Source organism: Pseudochaenichthys georgianus, chromosome 11 (genome assembly GCF_902827115.2).
Source record: "Pseudochaenichthys georgianus chromosome 11, fPseGeo1.2, whole genome shotgun sequence".
Taxonomy (NCBI): domain Eukaryota; kingdom Metazoa; phylum Chordata; class Actinopteri; order Perciformes; family Channichthyidae; genus Pseudochaenichthys; species Pseudochaenichthys georgianus.
The window spans coordinates 2,216,857-2,236,452 of NC_047513.1; the positions used below are offsets into that span (position 1 = coordinate 2,216,857).

The window sequence follows — 19,596 nt, forward strand, 5'->3', positions numbered from 1 at the left end:
GCCCACAGCCAGCCGCCTCGACCTCCGCTGCTCTCCCGACACCCGGGGTAAGCCAACCATCACTCCGTGGGAACGTTGTATTGAGTGGGCCGACCGCGGTGATGTTGGCTTCAGCTTGGTTTGGACCAGGACACGGATGAATATCTCCAGAAAGCAGCAGACAGATTGTGATGAACAGTGCGTTGCTTTGTTGAAGTCGAGTTGGTGGCTTTGTATTTTTTTTTCAGTCGTTTGTACAGGGACGGGAAAATGAGAGACTCTGCTAGAGTGTGCTTCCCATGTCCAAAGTTTCCATGATTTTGGTGAGTTTGCTGGTGCAGCAGATCAGCATTGTTTGCATATATGTTTTGTAGCAGATTGATGTCAACGGGTCTTAATAAATTCGAAAGTAATACATATATTAAGAGAGCCGTGACTACACCTGCCTCACCTGCCGACGCCATTTTTTTCATTTTTCAGTGACAACCCACCTACTGTAGTTCCTTAGAGCCCAACATTAGCCACCTTTAGCTTAGCAGTGGTGACTTGCCCCTGCTAACACCTCAGTAAATGAGCTAGTAGATCATTTTAATTCAAAAATGAAAAATGTTATAGATGCCATTGCTCCAACTAGGGTAAAGGAAGTGACTGGGAAGAAAATATCTCCATGGAGAAAGGCCATGACCGTGAGAACAGAGAAAAAAGAGTGTCGAAAAGCTGAACGCAGGTGGTGAAAAACAAATCTCCAGATGCACTTTGAAAATTATTAAAGAGAGACTTGGCCTTTATAATTTGGAATTGAAATTTGCCCGACAGTCTTTCTTCTCTGACATCATTACCAAAAACAAAAACAACGCACGTGCCTTGTTCGCTACCGTCGACAGACTAACTAACCCCCCAGTGTCAGTAGCCTCTGAATTTCTATCCACCAGGGCGTGCAATGATTCTGCTTCCTTTTTCAATGACAAAATTCAGAAAATCAGACAAGCAGTCAGTGCCTCTGCATCAGTGTTTCAGCCGCTGCTACCTTGTGTCCTTAAGTATGGTTGGGTATGTAAATGAGCTGTGCCGTTCCCCTGCTGTCATTGGCCAGACGTCATCCAATCCCTACTCGCGTCTGCCACGTCATCCGGGGGAGGAGTATAAAGGCTGAGCACGGACAACACTCTGAAGGGTCTGTATTTTGTGACAGACGCCTCAAACCACTCCTTGTGACAACGCCTTCCTTCTGTGACTTCTGAGGATTCTGTAGACTGACTAGCAGTGTGTATTTAGTATTAGCTCCACTGATTAGCAGTGTCTTTAGTAGGGTTCTGTGTTAGCGTAGGGTTTTGTGTGTGTGTATACTGCTTAGAGCCAGGTTGATTAGCACCTGTAGACCAGCATTCCTGTGTGTGTATACTGCTTAGAGCCAGGTTGATTAGCACCTGTAGACCCGCACCAGCTGTGTGTATTTCCACAGTCCCGTTTTGTTTATTGTTTGTTTCCACTTTAGAAGTGAGATTTTCTTTTCTTTGTATAGCAGGGCAACTCTCTTTTGGAGACCCTTTGTGTTGTGTTATAGTGACAGATTGACCCGTTGTGGGGCCAATCTGTGTGTCCATCATTTTACTTAGTTTCAGTAACAATAAAACCACCGGTAACAAATATACCAAATCCAATCTGGTCGTGTCGTTTCCCGTTTGTACCCTAGCCAAGTGGGAACGTAACAATCAGGTACAGCAAATGTGTTGTCTCTGTGTCCACTTAACATCAATTCAAACACTATGACACAATTCCATCAGATTAATGATAAAAACCTAGAGGACATTATACAACTTCTGAAATCCTCCTCTTGCTGCCTTGATATTATTCCAACAGGGTTTTTCAAAAATGTTTTTCCTTGCATGGCCTCAGATCTACTTCATATAGTAAACAAGTCTCTTCACTCAGGTATTTTTCCACAGGCCCTGAAAACTGCAGTCATTAAACCGCTCTTAAAAAAAGAATAATCTAGATGCTTCAGTAATGAACAATTACAGGCCCATATCAAACCTCCCATTTCTAGGTAAAATCATTGAAAAAGTAGTCTTTCAACAGTTGAGTAATTTTTTGCATTTAAATAGCTGTTTGGATGTGTTCCAGTCAGGCTTTCGTCCAAACCACAGCACTGAGACTGCTCTTGTAAAGGTCTTTAATGACATTCACTTAAACATAGACAGTGGCAGAACTTCAGTGTTAGTATTATTAGATCACAGTGCTGCGTTTGACACTGTTGACCACAGCATATTACTAGACCGACTAGAAAACTGGGTGGGACTTTCAGAAACAGTTCTAAATTGGTTTGAATCCTACTTAAAGGACAGAAACAACTTTGTTTCTATAGGTAAATATACATCTGAGTTGACAAATATGACATGTGGGGTTCCTCAAGGCTCCATCTTGGGGCCTCTTCTCTTTAACATCTACATGCTACCACTGGCTCAGATAATGAAAAACAACAAAATAAGTTACCATAGCTATGCAGATGACACACACATTTACATAACCATTTCACCAGGAGACTATTCTCCAGTTAACACACTGATAAGTGCATTGAACAAATCAATGACTGGATGTGTCAGAACTTTCTCCAATTAAACAAAGACAAAACTGAGGTAATGGTTTTTGGAGCCAAGGCAGAGCGTATAAAAGTGAGCACTGAGCTTCAGTCTGCAATGTTCAAAACAACAGATAAAGCCAGAAATCTAGGTGTAGTCATGGACTCTGACCTGAGTTTCAACAGTCACATTAAAACAATTACTAAATCAGCCTACTATCACCTAAAGAACATATCTAGGATTAAAAGACTAATGTCACAGCAGGATTTGGAAAAACTTGTCCATGCTTTTATCTTCAGTAGACTCGACTACTGCAATGAAACATCTATTAGGAAGCTGCAGCTGATTCAGAATGCCGCTGCTCGAGTCCTCACTAACACTAAGAAAGTGGATCACATCACTCCTGTTCTGAAGTCTTCACACTGGCTTCCTGTGTGTCAAAGAATATATTTCAAAATACTGCTGCTGGTTTATAAAGCACTGAATGGTTTAGGCCCAAAATACATTTCTGACCTCCTGCTATATTATGAACCATCCAGATCTCTCAGGTCTTCAGGGACTGGTCAGCTTTCTGTCCCCAGAGTCAGAACTAAACATGGTAAAGCAGCGTTCAGTTATTATGCTCCAAATATCTGGAACAAACTCCCAGAAACCTGCAGGTCCGCTGCAACTCTGACTACTTTTAAATCCAGGCTGAAGACTTTTCTTTTTGTCGCTGCTTTTATTTGAAACTGAGCCGTTGTGTTCATCAGTAAAGTGGAAATTCTGTGTGAACTATTCATATCTTAAACTGCACTGTAACTTTTTATTCATGTATTTTTTCTTTTAATGTTTCTTTTATTATCTTTTACTGTTTTTAAAATGCCTTTGTCTGAATGTCTTTCATTTTTGTAAAGCACCTGGAATTGCCTTGTGTTGAAAGGTGCTATATAAATAAACTTGCCTTGCCTTGCCTAGAAAAACAAAAGCAAGCTTTATTTTAAAAGCTGATTACAAAAACACAAAGGAAGCACAAGGAAGATAAACTACAAAAAAGCTGACATGGAGGGAGACGGGAAAAACAAACAATGAACCGACACCGAACACAGGAAGAGACGAGACTAAATACAGGGAGGGGTAATCACGAGACGAGAAACAGCCGGGCAGGGGAGGAGACACACAGGTGAACACAATCAGACAATTAGACACACCAGGGAAACTAACGGCAGGGAGGAAAACACAGGGGCCCTTTCTCACTTCATCAAATCCCCCTCCTCGACTCCTCGGTCCTCCGGTAGTGACCCGGAAATGAATTTCAGCACGCCATGTCGAAGGACATCTCATTTCCCTAAATGCACTTCGAGGACCAAGGATCGAGCGTCGAGGAGGCTCTCTGGAGGAGCTATAACCAAGGATACACTGATGGGTCCTCCACGGCTCATTCGTGGATGCATTTCCAGCAACAGAGATGTTTCAAAGAGTCGTGACGCACGGCCGGACTTATCTCAGCCAATGACAGCTCTACATGCATCCCCTGGATATTATTTTATTAACTGCTTTCATCGCAACGCGATGTTTACAGTGAGAACAGCTGTGAGGTCCGTGCAGAAAGCAGAGCCGTGTGTATAATATATATCACTCAGTAGAACAGGCCTACTCTTTTTATTTGCTTTAGTTTAGTAGATATCTACAAACAAAGAGTCGATATTTTTCTAAAACCATTTAGTGCTTCACACAATAAAATACACAACGGCTGTAGCCTGTTTTAGGAACTGTATGTGCGTGTGTGTGGTGTAGGTGTGTGTGGTACAGTGTGTAGGTGTGTGTGTTGTATAGTGCGTAGATGCAGCGGACAGACAGGTCTCAGTTGGTTTGGTGTCCTCTGCTTACTTTTAATACTTGTAAATAAAACTTTTGGCCGTAATTTATTTTCCTCATTGTAGCGACCGGAGAGGGGGGAGGGGGGGATATATCCAGTCACTGATAGTGTTCCGTTATTATGAGAGTGCTCTGTTTGATTCTGAAATTGTATATATTTATGTGTGTGTGTGTGTCCACATCTGTAGCCTGTTAGTCTCATTATACCGCACTGTGAATGAATCAAAGTAAATATAGAAGTGGTCATGAACACATGTGTCCATCAGACAGAGGCTGCTGTGCCTCCTGTCATCATTAATGGACGTCTCTTTAAAATGACCGCTCAGAGGAGAGGAGTTCTCATTTCTCTAACCGCCTGCTGCTTCCCCTCCTCTCTCCTCGGTTCCCCTCCTCGGCTCCTCCGCTCGCATCTCCTGTGGGCGGGACTAAGTATTGAGGATAGGAGTCAAGGAGGGGAGTCGAGGAGGGGAGATAGAGAAATGAGAAAGGGCCAGGGAGAAGGACCAGACAAGAAACCAGGAGGAAAACATGACAGGGAGAACAGAACAGCGAAATAACCCCACAACTAGACACAACACAACTCAAACCCTGACACATACATTTTCCCTCTCACACACGTATATATTTGCACTCACACATTCATGCATTTTGCTCTCATATTGCTATCTAACGCTCATATTTTGCTCTCATGCACATTCAGTATTTTATTTTAAAAGTGTTCAGAAAGACTGCATCAATTATATGCTACATAATATGAATATTTGTATTAACTTCAACCAAAGTCAATTTAAATAGCGGGCAAAACCAGGTTAATTGCCATGGATGTGGTGTTTGATATAGTTTACGTTCAATTTCAACTACTTTAGGAAGAAAAACGTATATTAACTAAACCTTTTTAATAATTTACTATTTCAATCAATCAATGTTTATTTATATAGCCCAATATCACAAATGTTACATTTGTCTCAGTGGTCTTCACAGTGTGTACAGAATATCAGTATGACAATACGACACCCTCTGTCCTTAGACCCTCTGTCCTCAGACCTTCACATCGTACAAGGAAAAGCTTCCGGAGAAAACCCACAGTTTAAAGGGAACATGGGAGAAACCTCAGGGAGAGCAACAGAGGAGGGATCCCTCTCCCAGGACGGACAGATGTGCAATAGTTGCCGTGTGTGAATTGAAAAGATAATACAGTTCAGAGTTTATACGAGTCCTAGTCCTGAATTGGACTAACTCTGCTGCTGAGAGACACATTTACAGTATTTCCCTGCATGGGATCAATGAAGCTAATGGTATTTTACTGAGGAGAAATCCTGAGGACAGTTCAGGCTGTAATCTGCTGACAGACAGATTAAAGCAGATTAAAAACAAAAAATGTTTGCAGACATGTTCAGATGAATCCTTTCCTGCTGTGAGTGTAACTGGTGTTTCTGAGCAGATTCAAAGCCGACCCCAGATTAGGGGCCTCATTTATAAGACTTTGCGTAGGATTCACGTGAGAAGGTGGCTTACGTAGGACAAAGCAAGTAAATACGCACACAAATACGCCGGTTTCCCTTTATGAATCACAATCGAAATGCGGCGCAGCTTTTGCAGGCTTCACGTAACGCCCACATTTGCCAATAAATAGTCAAAGAAACGCCCATTCATTCATTCATCCTGACTGACTTTATGAAGAAGAGCAGGAAATGACGACAGAACAGCTAAAACAGACGTCTCACACCGTGTCAGATTTTGGTTATTTTGGGGAGGTCAAGATAAATCCTATTGTTTGGTGGATGCAGTCTGAACCAGAGTAGCAGCAGGAGGTCGGATCGTCACCAACATAAATAAATAAGTGGTCCGAAAAAGGTTAATGACAAAAACAATACACATAGCCCTCCTCAGGCAGTGTGTTTGCACCGGGGACAGGAGACCCCCCTTGATGAGAAACTGTAAGAAATGATCGGGGAATCCCTCCGGAGTGGAGTCATGACGACTGGATCTGAATTATTTGTTTGTATTTGGTGGTTTGTGTCCCAGCTGTCGATCAGCTGTGCGCAGCGTCTCCACTGCAGCCTCAACCCCCCCCCAACTCTATCTACCAGTTAAAGGTGGGGTAGGTCATTTTGGAATCTGCCACTTCCTTACAGAGCCCCTCCTCCAACACACACGAACGCGCACATGACCAATGAGGGCACGAGATAAGTTTGTGCACAGATGGAAGGCTGACAGGCAGGTAGGCCATCCAGTTACTTTAGCCGGGCCGGCTCAGATGATTGGTCGTGCTTTCTACAGCTTCCACTGATGACGTTTTTTATGGATTTATTGTCAAAGCATTTAATATATTCATTGCTATCTGGATGTTAATAGCATTCCATGGAATATAACAAACAGTGTTTCTGAAATAAATTACATACCCCACCTTTAAGTGTAATAAAACTAATGTGTTGTGTTATATTCGCTGTACAATTTACCAAATATATAGTGTTCTTAGTTTCCATACCTCCTGTGTTTTACGAGCGACTTATCAAGTCTTGGCAAACGGCATAAAACACGATTAAACGTGATAGTATATAAAACCATGCTCTTATCTACAACCTATAGAAATGCAAAACAGCGTCAGTTTAGACGTAATTCTGTCCTCCTGCTTACCTCATCATTTATGAGAAAACATTTCTTAACATTAACACAACATGTTCGAGGTGGTTTTAAATAACATATCCGTATTTATTTATTTCTCCAAGTTATGTTTTTGTGTGCACTGAGGAGTCACAAACAGGCGTTTGTTTAATCATTTTAAGATTGGCTTTAATCAATGTTTGAAAATGAATTCTTCATATGATAAATGAGAGGTAACATTTTATTTATGGTATTATTTCCACATATTTCTCTCCATTCTTTCTTCTGCTAACGGTGTCGCAGTTTCTCATCTCTCCCGTTTTTGTGCGTACGGATGGCTCAGAGTGTCCATGGAGGACGGTACATTTTCCCTTCAAGTTTGTTTTTTATAAATCGCGAAGATTGCTTAGAAATTGGCGTACGCATACGCCACGTTTATAAATGGATTAAACCGATTTTCACATTAAATCAGAATCAGAATACCTTTAGTATTAGTCCCACAGAGGGGAAATGTACGTTGTTACAGCAGGAAAAGAGCCACATACAGCTTAATGTTACATATATTACATGCATTAAAAAGTTAAAAAAAGTTATGATATAATAAAAAATATAATAAAAATAAAAAGTTAGTCATTTTGGGCCAAGCATGTTACTGTCGACTTGTCCTGAGATGCGTTTAATTTATGCGTACCTAATTATAATCGAATAGAAGATCCATACACGCAACATTTGAAGTATAAATATGTCCTGGTTCATACAAAAATCCCACAATAAATAGCCTCTCAGTCACTTGTTCAAAACAAAAGATATCTGGGATTTCCTGCGGTTGTTTTGATTCCCACACACTGATGGAAACTGACTCACTTATTTGGTGTTTTGTGATGTTTTGAGACTGTAAATAGAAAACAGACTTTGAGTCCATTGTTTTAAATCCAGCTCTGGTCCAGGAACAGGAGAACTGTTTATAAGAGCAGGCCGCACTCTCTTAAACACTCCCGTTTGTATAGAAAGCTGCGGGGATGACAGATTTCTATAATGCGTCCCTGAAGGCAGCATCTCCTTGGTCGAATGGGATTTTTCTATGTGGATTTGGGATTATTGGAGAAAATAATCTGTGTCAAACAAACGTTTACGATATTTACACATTTATTACAGCAGGATAATTTCCACATGTTAACACATGATTTCTCAAGTAAAAAGCATGACTTCATGTCACCACCGCTAAACTAAAGGCGGCTAATGTTGGGCTATAAATGAATTACAGCACGGCAGTGGCAAACCGTGTCTATCACAACTGGACCTTCTGTAGACACACACACCCCCCGCGGCATTATAATGTCCGTCTTTTCGCAGAATTGTCGTCTTGAAAAGGGTACTCACAACAATTCCGCAACAACTTCATTTTCACCTGTTGCACTTGTTATTTCAACGTTAACAACAATAAAACGGCATGAATTGCTTCGTCGCATTCATCTAGATCAGGGGTCGGCAACCTTTTTGAAATGAAGTGCCATTTAAAAAAAAAAATTGTTATCAGCGTGCCAACGATCCAGAATTATCAACGGGGGGGGTTGAGGAGCTTGACACTCGTGACCTATCAGCTGGAGGGCGGGGGGAGCAGTGTGTGGACCTGTCAACGAAACTTACATGATGCCGAATTTAACAACCACATTTAAACGGCATAATAATAAGGACGATCGTCCGTTCTGTGATTCTCCAGAACACACATGTTATGATATTAGGGTCATGCAGAGTGAGATGAGATCGCTGTCCCTTTAAGAGAGAGAGAGAGAGAGAGAGAGAGGGGTGTGGCTTGTGCATGTGTGTGTGTGGATGGTAGAGCGACAGTGAGGGAACGTGTGTATGTTTCTGGAAGTGAAACGAGGAAGCAGAAAAACAGAGGTCTGTGATGTATTTTGTGAAACAGAAGAACAGCTAAATCAATGCAACGGCCTCCCAAGAAGAGCTCGCCTCTCTCCAGTCATTGAAGCTAAAGTGGGTTATTGAACCTGAAGATTGTTGCTTCTGCCCTCCTCGACTACGGTCTGGGAGCCGACAGGAAAGTTCAACACAGATGGCCAGTCCGCCCCTTTGTAGCATATTATTTCGATGAGAGATGAGCAGATCGCCCCTGGGCTTTCAACTAAAGACACAGCCACGCAAAAACTGCGGCATGTGTACAGCTCCTTATGGGTACTGCAGTTAGTGAAGTGCTTTCCTCCGTGGTGAGACGATCAGCACCACGGAGGAAAGCGGCAGAAAGTCGCCTGGAGTTAAAGACAGCGGGGCTGAGTTGCGTGCATGGCTTCCATCTGCAGGTAACGGGGAGACGTTGTTGTGTTGGGAGTCTCGTTCAGGATCCGAAAATACAATTTAAATATTTTTGCACCCTTATGCCACTGGTTACGGTGCCGCGTGCGGTTGCCGACCCCTGATTTAGATCCTCTGTCTCGAGCCAGTTAACTAGCGGGCCTTCTAGAGTACCCTGTAACCGAGGGAAACTCTGAAAGAACACGCCCATTGGCTGCAATATGATTGGTTGATCAAACTGTCAGTCCAAACGTACGCTCTCATTCAGTGCAATGGCCAGGGCATTCGATCAAGGATGTAGAATACCTTAGGCGCATTCACACCGCAGTACTTTTCCCACAAAGGTTCATGAGAACTCTTTAGTTCTCATGAACTAAGTACAGATCGCGTTCACACCGGAATAACTCCCTGGGGGAGGAAGCCGCTGACGTCACTTCTTCTTCTTCTTCTTCTTCTTCTTCTTCTTCTTCTTCTTCTTCTTCTTCTTCTTCTTCTTCTGCTTTGGGTTTACTGGCAGGCCGCAAACCACTTCACGGCGTATACTGCCGCCCAAAGTCCCCGGCCGGAAGTCCCCGGAGTTGGGGACTGGCTTCAGGAGAAGCTGCTGGGAGTCCCAGCAGCTTCTCCTGACGCCTTCCGAGTAAATCTCCAGAACGCCGACACCTCCTCATCTCCACCGCTCCCATGTTTTATTTTGTGTTGCCATAAGTTAGTCTCTCTGCGTTTCTGCGCTGGGCTAATGCTAATGCTAATAATGCTAATGCAAGGATAATAAAATGGCGGCTTCACAAAACTTTTTGGGAGTTTTACGGGCGTGGTTTGCAATCCGCCCAGCCAATCAGCAATAGGAACCTTTTTCTCCCACGAAAGTCCCTGGGACTGAAAAGGGGTTAAAAAGGTTCTCATGAACTAATTTGAGTACCGGCTCTTTTTGGTGTGCACGCGACAAAAGAGTTCTCATGAACCTTTGTGGGAAAAGTACTGCGGTGTGAATGCGCCTCTTGGTTGAAGGATATTCTACCCAGAGACCCAGAACAAGATCTGATTGGTTGCTTTCTTTTCTAACACAAAACCACTGAAATGCGTAGAGCATGGTCCGAGAAGGACAAACAAATCAAAGTAACACTGTGATATTACAGATCAACAACACAGATACCATTCTCATTTATTCATTTTATATACATTTTATTTATATAATTAAATCGATTTTTTGTTTGTTTTATCTGAGTGTTCCAGGGTATTCTCTGAGTACCTTGAAGGCCCTGACGGTTCGCCACTGCAGCACGGTCACATGACTTCACGTCACCGCTGCTAAGCTAAAGCCGGCTAATGTTGGGCAATAAAGGAACTAAAGCACGGTCACATGACTCCATGTCACCACCACCGCTAAGCTAAAGGCGGCTAATGTTGGGCTATAAAGGAACTACAGCACGGTCACATGACTTCATGTCACCACTGCTAAGCTAAAGGCGGCTAATGTTGGGCTATAAAGGAACTACAGCCTGTTCACAAGACTTCAAGTCACCACCGCTAAGCTAAAGGCGGCTAATGTTGGGCTATAAAGGAACTACGGCACAGTCACATGACTTCACATCACCACCGCTAAGCTAAAGGCGGCTAATGTTGGGCTATAAAGGAACTACAGCACGGTCACATGACTTCATGTCATCACCGCTAAGCTAAAGGCGGCTAATGTTGGGCTATAAAGGAACTACAGCACGGTCACATGACTTCACGTCACCACTGCTAAGATAAAGGCGGCTAAGGTTGGGCAATAAAGGAACTACAGCACTGTCACGTGACTTCTAAGCTAAAGGAGGCTAATTTTGGGCGTGATGACGTTTTGTCGTCTCATTTTACACCAAGCAACCTCCGTTTTTTTTATATATGATTTATTTTTGCGATTGTCAAAGAGAGCAGCAATACAATGCATTACCCCTGCAATTTCTAACAAAACAACCCCAAGACCCAATACATCAGTTACAATTAGACATTAATGTAATAATTAAATACAAAATAAAAATAATGATAATAATTAAAACAAATACAATATATATATATAGTAGGGCTGTTAACGCGCTAATAACGCGTTAACGCAACAACAAAAAAACGCCACTAATTATTTTAACGCGATTAACGCATGTGTATTTTTCCTCGGCCGCCCCGTAGTTTCAGAGCGCATCGAGTTTAAAATACCATCTACAAGCTGATGCTGACAGCCCCGCTCCTGCTGTCCGCTTGTGGCAGACCACACTTCCACGCTCACTGACAGGCACTGACTGGCCATCTGGAGGACCGGGAGGGTGTGTGTATGTGTGGCCCGAGCGAGCGAGAGAGAGACCTTACGTGTATTGTTGTTGTTAGCATCTGGTGCTAGCTAGCTGCGCTAACGGATATAAGGAGCTGTTTAAATGAAAACAGAGGAGCGACATTTCGCAACCAACTGCGCCGAGCACTTGACTTGATGCAGGAAGCCAGACAGTGGGACATTGTACAAGAAGTCAGCACACTCGGATCGGATAGTGCAACATGATTGCAGCGTCCAGGCAGCTCCCGTTCGAGCATATGCCTTGAGTTGCACATAGCTCCAACGAACACACACACACACACACACACACACACACACACACACACACACACACACACGCACGCACGCACGCACGCACACACACACACACACACACACACACACACACACACACACACACACACACACACACACACACACACACACACACACACACACACACACACACACACACACAGGGCATCCTTTATCCCATGTGTATGAGATGGGGGACGAGGACCCTTCCAATGCATCAAAATAACGCGCCTAGCCAGCAATGTGAGGAAAGCTACAAGTTCAGCGAAATAGGATGGCAGTAAATGGTCAACGGGTAAGACACCAAACAGGCCAATTAAGGGTGAGGGATGGATGGTAACACACGTGATAGCTGAGAGTGAGTCAAAGACAGACTTCCAAAACTGAGATAGGTTGGGGCAAGTCCAAAACATGTGGACGAGATTAGCTGGTCCTAGGTGACATTTATCACAGTTAGGATCAGTAGGATAGATGCGAGCTAGTTTACTTTTGGACCAGTGCACTCGATGGACCACTTTACATTGTAAAACCCCGTGCCGGGCACAAATGGATGATGTGTGGACACATTTCAAAATAGACTGCCAAACCTCAGTCCCTATCTCTATATTGAGGTCCTCTGACCAATTAGTTTGAAAGTTATCAGAGGGCAGAGGGTGGCATGTGAAAAGAGTATTGTATAGCTTTGAAATGGTGCCCTTGAGGTTAGGGTTAATAGTGCCTGAACCTGCCTGATTGCTAGCTTGACCCATATTTAGCTAGTTATATTTTAAGCTTACAAAACAGTGATTCTAATAATACTACTTTTGATTCCTAGACATTTGAACTCAAGACAGTATCCAAAAAATACATCAGATCATTTAACATTATTTACCTCAGAAACACACTTTTGCTGATATCTTTCACGAGAGATTTAAACGTGGCTCCTTTTTTCACAGCGTCCTTTCGATCTAACTGAGCATGTGCAGAGTGAGTTTCATCACTCTAGCTTGTTTGTGATTGGAGGTGTTACAACTGTCCCGTGTTACAACTGTCCCTGGTTTCCTAAGTTACGTCTTCCCTAAGCATTAAAAACGCTGTAATCTTTTTTTATTATTATTGTAATTTTGCTCTACTGTGACATACTGTACCATCTGCTTACAAGAATGCAACATATTAGTTCAATGATCTGAATAACACTAATGCATTTTTTCTTTGCATTAACAAAGTATGTAACAAAGTATGTGGACATTGTAGTACAGGTAACTTTAATTAAATACCCTTTCCGCCAGTGTAAGTGTTAAAGAGGGCTCCGGTGTGTTTGGTACAGTGTGTGACTGTAACATCTTGCATAACTTAACTCAGTACATGGTGAGTCTGCTGCTCCACTGATAGGAAAGAATAGGGCTGCAACTCCTGACGTCTGTCTATGACGCAATCACGTACAGATACATCCGTCAGACTAATGTCGCTATACCAGAGGCCGTTTCCGCTTTACATGGAGCCATTCAAAGTAAATGATTTGCGAACTGTTTCAGTAATAACATAGAAATACAAATAATCCACACATAATGTTAACGTACAGGCACAGCAGGGTATTTTAGTAAAACAATATTTAAATCGCGTATTTTTCAATAAATATAATATATTTAATTTGAATTTAAAAACGGCTTTAATTATACCGTATAATTAAAGGTGGGGTAGGTAAGTTTCAGAAACCGGCTCGAGTGCACTAACATTTGAAAGTACACAGCCGAAAAGAATCCGCCCCTTCCTTCAGACTTCCTTACAGAACACCTCCTCCAACACACATGAACGCGCACATGACGTCAGCAGACTGGTGAAAGTGGCCGCCTGTTACTGGCGAGTCATTGAAGTACTGCTGCAATGCACGCCCAATGACGGCACGCCCAATGAGGGCATGAGATACATTTGTGCGTGCACAAGATGGAAGGCTGACAGACAGGGTGGCAATCCAATCCGTTTAGCCGGCCCGGCTAAACGTATTGGATGTACTTTTTACAGTATCACGGGTTCCACAGATTACATTTTTTTATGGATATTCATTGCTATCAGGATGTTAAGAGCATTCCATGGAATATAACAAAAAGTGTATCTCGAGCCGGTTTCTCAAACTTACCCCACCTTTAAAGGCATGTTGTTGTTTGTGAGGTGTTTTACAAGAATCATTAAGATAGTGTCAACCCAGGTAGAAGGAGGAATAGCAGGGGAACAGGGAAAACGATTACGAATAAAATCTCGGACTTGTAAATATCTGAAGAAGTGGGACTTAGGTAGATTGAATTTACGGCAGCGGTCGATGAGAGGGAGGGTCTAATGCGGGCGATGTTCTTTAAATGGAAGAAAGCGTTTTTTGTGACCTGGTTGACGTGAGGCAGGAAAGTGAGGGTTGGGTCGAGGATGATGCCAAGGTTACGGATGTGAGTGGAGGGGTTGACAATGGAGCCATCGATGGTAAGAGAAACATTTTGGGTTGAGCGGGTAAGTGAGTTTGGGCCAATGATTATAAGTTCCGATTTGTCACAGTTAAGTTTTAGAAAATTGTTTTGCATCCAAATGTTAATGTCAGTGAAGCAGGTGCTGAGCTGGGAGTGTGTTGTTGGAGAAATATATTGTGTTGAGAGGTAGAGCTGCGTGTCATCAGCATAACAGTGGAACTGGAGTTGGTGTTGACGGAGGATTTGTCCAATTGGGAGGATGTAGATGATGAACAGAAGGGGACCAAGTACAGAACCCTGAGGGACGCCATGATTGATGGGGGCTGTGGGGGATTTGGAGTTGTTAATGGAGAGAGAGGGTTTAAACCAGGAGAGGGCAGTACCGGTAATGCCAATGGAAGACTGGAGGTGGTTGATGAGGATGGAATGGTTGATCGTGTCAAATGCGGCTGTTAGGTCAAGGAGAATGATAATTGAGAGGGAACCAGAGTCAGCAGAGAGGAGAATGTCGTTGGTCACCTTGAGTAGGGCAGATTCTGTGCTGTGGCGAGTACGGAAACCAGATTGAAAAGGACATATGTCCGGTCTCCGTTAGGCAGGGTGATGCGCAGCTTGGCTGGGAAGAGGAGCGCCGGCTTGTACCCACACTTGTACAGCTCAGCCATGGGGCTTCTGTACTCGGCGCGCTGCTTTAACACGTCGGGGCTGTAGTCATCGTACAAGTGGATCTTATGGCCTTTGTAGTTCAGCTCACCCTGCCTGCGGGAAGCGCAGGATTACAGGTCTCGGTCTCCCTCCTGGGCAGGCTTGGGCGCGAGGCTCCGGTGAGCTCGGTCAAGCTCGGGGGGCGAAGCAAGAATCTCCGTGCCGAGGGTATCAACGAGGAGTTGAGAGAAGAAGGCAGACGGACAGGGACCTTCGATAGATTCAGGTTGGCCAATAATCCGAAGATGTTGGCGTCTGCTGCGTCCCTCCAAATCTGCTACCTTAGTTTTGAGTGTCTCGTTGTCCCCCTTCAGAGCGGAGCATGCGTTCTCAAGTTGCTGGAGACGTTGGTCGACTTCATTAGCATTAGCTTCCAGAGAATGTATACGCTGCCTGTGATAGTGGAGTGTATGCTGTCCAGGGTAGATGTCAGAGACTCGAATGAGGATTTTAAATCAGCCGTGAGAGCTGCTCTATGTCCATCCAGTAGCAAGCTAATGTCAACCAAAGTTAGCCCATTTTGTTGTTGTTGTGCCTTCCTCAAGGACACCTCGGCAGTGACCATGACTTACACTCGTTCCCAAGCCCAGTCTCTTCAGTCTGAGCTACTTCCCTTTATGTTTTTTACAGTTCACTCTAGTTTTTTGATATTTGTATTGATAATTTTAGATGCTAGATTTCTCTTGGATTATTCTGCACTTCTGGTTTCAGTTTAAACAACGTTTCATTGTCTGAGTGTTTGTCCTCTGTGCAGCGAAGTAGAATTTAATCTTATCTAAGGGAAGCCAAAGCCATGAGTATCTGGAGACAGAGACCCGCTCCAAGGACGATGGTGCATTCAGGTTCTCCTCTGATTGTCCCTTTTACAGAGTTGGGAAGTCATTTTTCTAACTTCAGTGTTTGAGTTTAATGGGGACAGTACAAAGTAGATGTGTCGAATTACAGAGCAGTCGGAAACATATTTTTCCTAAACCACATGAATGCAGCACAAGCTAACTTGCATGTGAATGAAATGTGAAATAGTTTGTTTTTCTACCTTGTGATTCAGATCCGTGCATTTTCTTCCTCGGCCCACATTCTTCTACTTATCTTCAGTAACACAGTGCCCTGTCTGCTGAAAGTACCTCCTTGGTGGAGTTAATAAGATATAATCATCATCATTAAATAAAACAAAGAAAAGTCACTTTACTTTCAGACTCTGAAAGTCACTCTGCTGTATTTCCTTCTGTTAAGCTGATTGTATTTTGCACATTAAAGATGCATTTTATTACAAAACCTAAACAGAGTTTGTTGGGCGTATGCCCTTTCTTTAACTGATCCTAAATATGCAGCATATTCCAATACATACAATTAAGTAGGTTTTTTTCTTTCTCTTTTATTTTGTAACTTCTTTTCTTTTCACTGTCTGTTCCTTTCCCTCTCTTTGTCTCTGCTCATGTTTGGCAAACAGGAACAAACTTGGCAGAGAACCAGAACCCTCCTCCTCCTCTCCCTCTCTCCTCTCCCTCTCTCCTCCCCTTTTCTCCCCCTCTGTGTGTTCATTCACGTCTCAGTCGATCAGCCATCAGTTCTCCCTCTCTTTGTCTCTCTGTATTGATCATGTCCAGTGTGAGTCTGCTGTCTGTTTATCTGAGCGGAGCCTCACTCATCCTGCTGACTGCTGGTGAGTCCTCTGACTGTGTGTGTGTGTGTGTGTGTGTGTGTGTGTGTGTGTGTGTGTGTGTGTGTGTGTGTGTGTGTGTGTGTGTGTGGCATCTGTTCAACTTCCTGTTCACTCAGTGTGTGTGAGAGTTATGGTGAATGTATTTTACAGTTTAACTGTAACATGACATGTGTAGCCCCTCAGACTGGTGGCCATGTTGGAGCCCCCCCCCCCCCTTTCTCTCTTACTATATCTCTCTATATACATATACTATATACTATTAAACATTTGAAGCTAATGTTTACTGTTGTAGATTGGATTAGTTAAAAATAACATTTAAAGAAAACGTTGATCAATTAGAAGTTCATGCTAAAGTGATCTAGTTAGCGTAGCATATAGCATGGGATCAGAGGGAAACTGCTAGAATGTTGTATTTTTCATATGAAACCAAATAACTTCTCTAGGTTTATGCAATAACATGGTTTGGTTAGTTTAGAAGTGACACGTTTAGATTGTTGTTTGGGTTAAATGAGCTTCATTAGGGGTAAAGTCAAAATGAATCTATGCTGTTTGTTTTAAACGGGACGTGAACCTTGCTGTCCAAGAGGAAATGTTCTCACACATTTAATAAATGGTTAAATAAATGATCATCAATCTGTATTAAATATGATGAAAGCAGTTGAATCTGGTCAGCTGACTTTAATGAGCCTCCGACGGTGAGTTGTTTACTTTGTTATTTATTGAATGGGGATTTTTTTTTGTCTGGAACTATATCATAAATGTCACAGAAGAGGAGATTTTGCAGATTTGTCTTGCAGCACGGATACTAATATTGAAATGTAATTTAAAATCAACTAAGGCTCAGAAAGAACCTGGAAGTAGAGGAAAGGAGAGGAAGTGTTTCCTCCTCTCCTTCCTTCCTGTCCTCTGTAGGAAACGTCATTGTCTCTGTTTGGGCTCAGCTTTGATGCACAGCTGCTTTCTGTAAAGTGTTCCTGAGAGTCATGTGACTCTGCCAACAAACGCCCCCACATGTTACTGCCCCCCCACGCTCTTATTTTCTTAACTTCCTTTTACTCTCCTCCACTTTGTTCCTTTCATTCTCCCTCATTTCTCTTCACCTGGACTCTCAGTGATTGACAGTCTGTTGGAGATGACACACTTCCTGTTTGGTAACAATTAACAGCCCACCCCCTTAGTTCACATCAGCCCCCAGTGTGTTTTGGGGGGGGGGTATCTGTGTGTGTTTTCAGAGCAGTATGGTGTTAAAGGGTCAGTTCACCCAAATCTCTTGAGACCAGAAAAAAAATGCAGATGATGTTACAGGACAAGAGCCTCATGCTAACATGTTAGCCGTCTGAGGTCAAAGGTCACAAACGAGGCGCTGACACATCAGAATTTACAGATCACAGAATGACCCCATTCTGTGTGTGTGTGTGTGTGTGTGTGTGTGTGTGTGTGTGTGCGCGTGCGTGTGTGTGTGTGTGTGTGTGTGCATGCGTGTGTGTGTGTGTGTGTGTGTGTGTGTGTGTGTGTGTGTGTGTGTGTGTGTGTGTGTGTGTGTGTGTGTGTGTGTGTGTGTGTGTGTGTGTGAAGGGAACAGACAAGAAGAAGCAGGAAGTTGTTACCTGCAGGTTTGAGTTTAAGTATAAAAGCTGAAGATGAACGCCCAGCAGCTGTTTCACTGCAACATCCTGTATATATGTAAAAGTACTCTATTTAAGTGAAAGTACTGTATTTAAGAATAGTAAAAGTACTGTATTTAAGTAAAGTAACAGTACTGTAAATAATAAATAATAGTCTGTGTGAACCCGGAAATGTTCAGTACACTAAAGTGTTATGTTAGAAATGTATAGTAGGGTCCCCAGCACATAGAAACTGCTGGTTGCTAACTTGCATATGTTGGGCAATTTGCACAATTATCATACATTGCGTTAAGTAGCATTAATTACCATTATAGCCTATAGGGGACACCAGTAAAACAAATAGCTTGGACAATTTCGGAGTGGTTTTGGGGGTTATCAGGAGGCTGAATACATTTCTGACATTTACAAGATAAAAAGTGGCAGTTCTTTAACTATTGTCCACATAGGATATAATTAATGCTAATTAACGCAATTTATGCTAATTGTGCAAATGACCCAATACATGCAAGTTAGCATCCAGCAGTTTTTATGTGCTGGCGACCAGAGATGGGTCGTTACTAAAAAAAAGTAATATATTACATATTACATATTACTTTACACTACTTCGTTACTCTCTACATAAAGTAACTCGTTACTTTACTCGTTACTTTACTCGCAGGGCCGGCCCGCCCCTCCCTGCAGGCAGATCACGCAGACTGCTAAAGTTTCAAATGTTCTCTTTAGTTCAGTTGTCGCATAAGACTGATCCAGATCCTGAATGTTTTCCTATCTGACCGTGGCTGTCCTCTGTCTCCTGCTATCTGTATATTTTGTGCAGTCTATCTCTGCTCAGTGCTCACGCTGTTGCGTCGGCGTGTTCTCCTGCGTGTTGGCCATGTGTTGCACTGGAGCCAGACTGGAACCAGACACCGCAAAGACTTCAGCCGAGCACGTACGAACTGCGCATTCATGCGGTCCTCCGTTAGCTCCTTAACCTGTTAAGCCCGAGAGACCCCGGTACCGGGGCACTGCTGCAACATCTTGCAGGAAACAGTGTCTGAGGGCATGTTCATTTAATAAACTATGAATGTTTTATATACATGTAACGGGAAGAAACTCATCCAACTGATCATTATTTTAATTCTTTTAAAATAAAACCCACAATGCTAACGCTGAGCCTCTGAATTAGCAATGAGCGAAAAATGACTGCACCGAAATTCACTCACACAACCTTATTATTTATCCATTCTGCACATCC

At 43.0% G+C, this 19,596-nt stretch overlaps 1 protein-coding gene across 1 annotated transcript in view; it reads left to right on the forward strand.

The window, feature by feature from the left end:
- Positions 1–16,602: 16,602 nt before the first annotated feature.
- The window catches only part of LOC139434739 (uncharacterized), a 34,058-nt gene continuing 31,064 nt past the window's right edge, over positions 16,603–19,596 (forward strand). The window contains exon 1 of the mRNA XM_071204720.1: positions 16,603–16,734. Within this exon, the coding sequence (XP_071060821.1) occupies positions 16,671–16,734 (64 nt within the window). The 5' untranslated portion in view covers positions 16,603–16,670. The remainder of the gene's footprint in view (positions 16,735–19,596) is intronic.